This window comes from Athene cunicularia, assembly GCF_003259725.1.
Source record: "Athene cunicularia isolate RWA chromosome 3 unlocalized genomic scaffold, athCun1 chr3_part1, whole genome shotgun sequence".
Lineage (NCBI taxonomy): Eukaryota > Metazoa > Chordata > Aves > Strigiformes > Strigidae > Athene > Athene cunicularia.
In genome coordinates this window covers 90,460,937-90,467,189 of record NW_020799097.1, presented here as the reverse complement: position 1 = coordinate 90,467,189, position 6,253 = coordinate 90,460,937, and the positions used below count along the sequence as shown (strand labels likewise).

At 54.5% G+C, this 6,253-nt stretch overlaps 1 protein-coding gene across 1 annotated transcript; it reads left to right on the top strand.

Annotated features, from left to right (window-relative positions):
• The first annotated feature begins 7 nt into the window (after nucleotides 1-7).
• LRRC73 (leucine rich repeat containing 73) lies at nucleotides 8-6,224 on the top strand. Its single transcript, XM_026844785.1, has 6 exons — nucleotides 8-296; nucleotides 767-927; nucleotides 1,928-2,050; nucleotides 3,234-3,334; nucleotides 4,001-4,184; nucleotides 5,774-6,224. Exons 1-6 carry the CDS (start codon nucleotides 25-27, stop codon nucleotides 5,842-5,844), a joined length of 912 nt encoding a protein of 303 aa, XP_026700586.1. The 5' UTR covers nucleotides 8-24; the 3' UTR covers nucleotides 5,845-6,224.
• Nucleotides 6,225-6,253: the final 29 nt, after the last annotated feature.

Below are 6,253 nucleotides of genomic sequence, written 5' to 3'. Positions count from 1 at the left end.
CGCGGGTCCCCGTGCCGGGGGAAGATGCTGCCGGGGTCCATCCAGATCTCCGGGGAGACTCTGTCGGGGGCGGAGATCCGGGACATCTGCGAGAGCCTGCGGGAGAACTCGGTGCGGCTGCTGTCGCTGCGGGGCTGCCAGCTCTCCGAGCGGGACTTCGGGCACGTCTGCCGGGGGGCGGCCGAGTCCCGCTCCCTGGCCCAGCTCAACCTCAACCTGGGCATCGTCTCCAACATCAACCGCGTCAAGCAGCTGGCCGAGGCCCTGAAGACGAACCGATCCGTCCAGTCCCTCTTGTGAGTACAGCGGAGCGGGGGGTGCCCCTGGGCCCCCTCCCGGGCGGGGACGGCTCTTTCAGGGGCTTGCAGCTCGGGGCCAGCCCCTGAATTTAAGTCTTATCGGAGGAAGAAACGCCCTTGACCTTGCAGAGGGTAACCCCTCGCCCTTCACCCGGCTGGGAGGGAGCCACCTCTGCCCCCACCGGCTGGGCATGGCCCTGGCTTTAAGTCCAGCCCCTCCAACCTGGTTGCCCCGGTGCTGGGCGCTGCCCCTGCCCCACTGGCATCCCCGTGCACCCCCTCGTCCTGGCTGAGACAGGAGGGCCACCGTAGCAGCCAGCTGATCTTCGCAGCAGAGGTTTCTCTGCACTTTTTCCCCATCTGGGGTTAGGATTTGTCATCCTCATTTCCTCTGCTTCTCCCTCCGGCCAGGTTAGTTAGCCCCCAGGAAGAAGGCTCCATAGTAATTTTCCCTTTTACCTGCACAGCCTCCACGGGAGTCCCCTGACAGATGCAGGCTTGGCCCTCCTCAACCCTGCTCTCTCCATCCACCCCTCACTGGTGGCTCTGGATCTAGGAGACTGCATGCTGGGTGATGAAGGCATCAACCTTATCTGTGGGCTCCTGCCGCCTGACGGGGCCAAGTCCGGTAAGCACCAGGGGCCGTGGCTGCACAATGACCGGTGGAGCTTTCACATAGAGCAGATGCATGCAGCAGTAAACCCTCATCCCTGGAGGAGGCAGGCTGTGTAGTTTGCCTGGGCTAAGGAATTTGTTTCCCCAACTTAAGCAGAAAAGCCAAGCAACAGAGGAGTGGTGCCCTTGGGCAGGCATGCGCTTTCTGCTATTGATCTGTCCTGCTGGCAGTTTGGAGCTCAGGGACCAACAGGTTGCTTCTGGTTCATGACAGGAGCGTTTGAAACTGGAGGAGGGGACAGCTTGGACTTTGAATTTATTATTTTGCATTTGTGTGTTGATAATGACCGTAGATTAATATATGGTGTGCCCCCCCACCTCAGCATTTGGATTTATTGCCAGAGCCTGGGAATTGTCCCTGCTTGTGGGTGCGCTCTGTATGTAGTTGCATGGTCCTAGCCTCAGTGCCACGACTGAGGTCTTTGCAGAGAAAGATCTCTGGTGGTCAGAGGCCAGTGGGCCAGTTAAGACAAGAGCTGGCATGTGCTGAGGTAACACCACCCTTCTCTTCTGACTCTGAGTGCTTTCCACCTCTCTCCAGCACCTTCTTCTCCATGTGCTCCCAGTGCCACAGATGCTGTTATCTCTGCTGGCCACCCCTTGCAGGTGCAGGCTTCAAAGCCTACTGTGGCTGTTATCCTCTCTCCAACCTGTCACCTCATGCCACCTCCTTCTTGTCAGTCACCTCACACACCCCTTACTTGTTTCCATTGTATTTGTTATTTAGGGGGAGGCAGTCACAGTGTGGGTAGATGAAGGGCTGCTGCTGAAGGCAGTGAAATATTTCACTGATCAGTGAAATATGCATTGACAGTTGTCAGAGCAAACCAAACCCTTTATAGTGCCAGAGTACAGAGGACACAACTCAAAGCCATTCTGGTTAGCTGAACTAGTTTCTCTGAGACCACCTTGGTGACCTTAAGGCTCTGGTTTGGCTTCTCTCTCTTCTCCAGGCCTCAAAGAGCTAACGCTGAGCGCCAACCCAGGTGTCACAAGCAAAGGCTGGGGACGCCTGGCCATTGCAGTGGCTCACAGCTCACAGCTCCGCGTGCTGAACCTGGACTACAACCCCCTAGGTAAGCTGAGGGGCCAAGGAGGAGGAGCAGGGGCAGCTGCACTCCTGCCTCTCAGTGTTTGTGCAGTTTGAGCCAGTGGATGGCTGGGGACCAAGCTCTAGAAAGGCAGTAAAGCATCGCCAGCAGGATGGGGCAGCTTCTTGCATAGGTGTCTTCTGATCCCCAGCAGCAGGTTCACCCTGCCAGGCGCCTTTGGCTGCAGGGAAAGCCAGCCTTGCTGCTCTGCTTGTGTGGCCATGTGCCCTGCAGGGAGGCGCAGAAAGGAGGCTGTGCCTTGCCCACTCCAATGCTTTTGTTGTCACGTTTGACCCTCCACATCTTCCCTGTTCCTGAAGCCCTGAGTGCCGATACTGGCTTGGCAGATGCAGTATGTCCCCGTGCTCCCCCCTTCATCTTCCCAGTGGAGCAGGGAGGAGGAGGAGAGCCTGGCACTCGTTGCCATAGAAACCAACTCTCTCCAGCTCTGCTGCAAGGTGGTGAGGAGGAGACCAGGCCATGCCTCCCTGAGCATCAGCCGGGTGCTCCCCTCATCACTCTGTCTGGAAACAGAGCCTCCCTCCAGGTCTGTCTGACCAGGTACCTCCTCTTGGGCAGGAAAGGCCCCAGGGTGTTACCTGACAGCAGCCTGGGTTTTTTTCCAAGAGGGGGTGTCACAGTTGTATGGTATCTTGGCACTCGTTGGGAATATCAGAACATGCTGGAGTCTTGCCTCTTCACCAGCATCAATCTTTAATGCTCCTAGTCCTGCTGTATCCACCCCCAAAAGTCTGCCCCCTTTTCAGGGAGGCAGTCTGTCAGCCGGTACAGAGTCCTCTGTCTGGCTCCAACCTCCCCCTAGACCGAGGTACTCAGTTCCTTATTCTGCATCTGGGATGCCTTATGGGACTGTTAAAGGCCCTCCTGTCCTTGAGTAGGAAGGAGTTTTGGGAAGATACGGTTCCTTGGGGAATAAACCCAATTTCATTGTGTTCGTTCATGTTCCCCCTGATAATCAGTGACTGCTCCTGTAACCACAAAATGGTGAACCTTTACCTTGTTCCTTTTCTTAGTTAACAGTTGTTTTCTTTTTTTCCCCCCCAAGGTAACTGAGATTTGGAGGTTGTCTGATGGCAGAAAGAAGGCATATGGTATTACATGAGGGAAGGCAGGTACTCCTGACAGCTTCAGTTTGCTTTTCCCACAGGTGACCAGGTAGCAGGGATGCTCGCCGTCGCTGTGGCCTCCAGTCGAACCCTCGAAGTTCTGGACTTGGAGGGAACAGGACTTACCAACCAATCAGCTCAGGTATGAGAGCCTACAGTTACTCTACAGCATCACTGATGTCTCAAGGGCATATAAGTCTTGGCTGTCTATAGAGGCCCTAGGACCTATACCTGCCTCCATCCCCATGCCCACATGCACCCCCTTCCCTCCTGTGCCCAGGGGTACTGTTGCCTTCCCCTGGATCATTGCATTCAGCCACAGGAGGAGCTCGTAAGCCACAGCTCTGACCTAGGGCTCCTGGATCTCCCTCAAGTCAGCAGGGAGAAACATGCAGCTCTATCTGTAGTTTGGTTTTTTTGGAAGAAGGGATTGGACTTGTGATTGAGGATAAGAGCTAAAGGTCTGTGGACAGATAGGGGCCAAGGCTTGGTAGCACAGGCTCTCATCTCAGAACCCCAGCTACCAGTGGTAAGAGAGGACTAACCTAGATATGTGGCAGCAACAGGGTGCAGAGCAGTTCCTTCCTTTTTAGATAGAGCCAGGAAATCCAGGCTCAGCTCTTCCCATAGAAAGATGGGAAGTCCTCAGGTTCTCAGAAAGCATGGCAAAGGGAGATCAAGGCCAAGGGAACGTAAAGGTAAGAGAAGGGCTGGAGTTTGCAGGGAGACAGAGTACTGAAGTTCTTTCCACTCAACCTAGCTGTTGTTTGTGCTACTTGTCAGCCTGTTTATCTCGCTCTCCACCCAGACCTTGCTGGACATGGTAGAGAATTACCCCACAGCCCTGCGGACACTCATCCTGGCAGAGAACAACATTAGTCCCGAGCTGCAGCAGCAGATCTCTGACTTGCTCTCAGAGGGTGAGGAAGAAGAGGAGACAGAAGCTCGCGAAGTCACAGTCAGGGAGAAGAACCCCTGGATCTGCCAGAACAGTAAGAGCTCTGGGACCAGGGCTGGGTGTAGGGGCTGACAGGCAGGAATTGGGGTGTCTGGGGTGTTTCCAGTGCCACTGGTCTCTCCTGATGGGGTTGGTGAATGAGACCTGTCCCTTATCCCTGTGAACTGGAATCCAGACAGCTTCCAGGCATGACCTTCATGTTAAATAGCGTTGGGCTGAGCCGTGCTTGGAAAGGCAGCCTCCAAGGACGATGCGGCTGCTGCAATGAGTGGAAACAGTACTTCAGAGGCGTTTTCCCTGATGCTGCAGGAACAAAATCTTTGTGCAAAGTCTTAAAACTCAAGGGCAGGAGCATTAAAGATCTTGGGAGCCTTTGCCAGATATCCTAGCCAAAACTCGTGTCATTCCTCACTGCTTCCAGAACCTCCCTGCAATCTGCACAGCATCAGCTATTCCTGTCTCTGCATCTCAAACGTGTGAAGGGTTAGCCAGGTGCCACAGCCAGTCTGTAACAGAAAAAAAGGTGTATTATGGAGATAGTAGTAGCCTGTTGTGTATTGTCTGTATATATGATATTGTATATTGTCATGCTTACCTTGTGATCCTGATGGCTTGGGTTTGGGGTTTTTTTACCTTTAGTTGTCCTTTGCTCTTCCCAGTTCTCATATTGGACTAGCAACAGACAAGCACAGCCATTCTCTGGGCCTCAGAACATCTGGATCCTCATTTATTAGAGCCATAAACATCCTTTACTGACAGCTCTGGCCAAGTTTTAGATCCAGTTTCCAGAAACTGATCCCCAAGATAGAGATCCCATGCAGCAGTTTTCAATGTATAGGACTCTGGCTCTGAAGCACAGAGCTACTAAAGATCTCCTCCCTCATAGCCACGAAAAAACAATTTTTTTTTCTGTTTAAAAAGGCTTCTGGATGGGAAACTGGTACCCTGCCGAGTTTCCTACTTGCTCTGCGTGCCCATTCTCCTTGCAGCTGATCCACTTGGTGTGGGGAGAGTCACAGCGTTCCTGGCTGGCGCTCTGTGCCATCACAGAGAGCCAGCAAGCTGCCTTCATGTTCCCAAGGCAGGCCGAGGAGGGCTGCACAAAACCTTCCATTCATGCAGCACAGAAAGTCAGGATTTCCAGGCCTCTGTTGCCATAAAATGGCTGCTTGCCTGCTGTGCTCCCTGCTCTTGGGAAGGCAACACCACCGCCCTACGTGGGTTTGGCTGGCTTGCAGCCTGCCAGCCCATCCCACCTGGGCACTTGCTCTAGCTCGCCCTCGGTAAGTGCAGATCTAAAGGTGTGTGGAGGGCTGGGTAAGGGCATGGCTGGGCCACCACAACCACTATCACCTGCAAGTGGTTCAGAGCTGATGTTTCTCAGATCCCCACCCTGGAGCTCTCACTGCTGTGTCTGCCTTCTCCCCTCCCCAGACATTGATTCTGTTCTGCTGCGTGGCCAGAGTAGACCTAGTTATGACTTAAATCTCACAGTCCTCTCAGCTGTTCCCTTCCCACCCTGCGGTGCTCTAATTCCTCATCCTCACCTCTGGGTCTGGAGTACAGCCCCGTGCTCTCTGCTAACCTAAATGGCTCATGGTTTTCTCCCTTCTCGCTCCACAGATTCCAGCTCCCAGATGGTCCTGATGACGTCAGGTCTCGGTGACAGCCTCTTAGCAGAAACAGAAATGTAGCTGGGCTACCCTGCCTGCTTCTGCCGAGAAGAGCACTGTGCCCGCCATGGGAGCGTGTGTCCACCAGTCCCCGCACCTCCGGTGGGCTGCCCTTGCCGTCTTCTCACACATTTCACGTCCCGTTGATGCCTCCTTCAGCTCCCTGAGGGCCGGAGCCCGGTCCGAGCAAAGCTCTACACGCGTCTCTGTGTTGTCACATGCCCCGTCGGCCGCTTGTGATTGTTCAGTCGCTGCATGTGTCGCTGGCACTGCCCCGCCTCCCCCCCCACGCCCGGCGCGGGCTGTATTTATTCAGATGTGTATAAGAGATGTTCTTTCTATCGCTTGTACTGCTGTCGCGATCAGAGTTTTATAAAGGTCACAGAGGTGGCACCACTCGTGGCGGCGTGAGCCTGGGTCACTCAGCGCC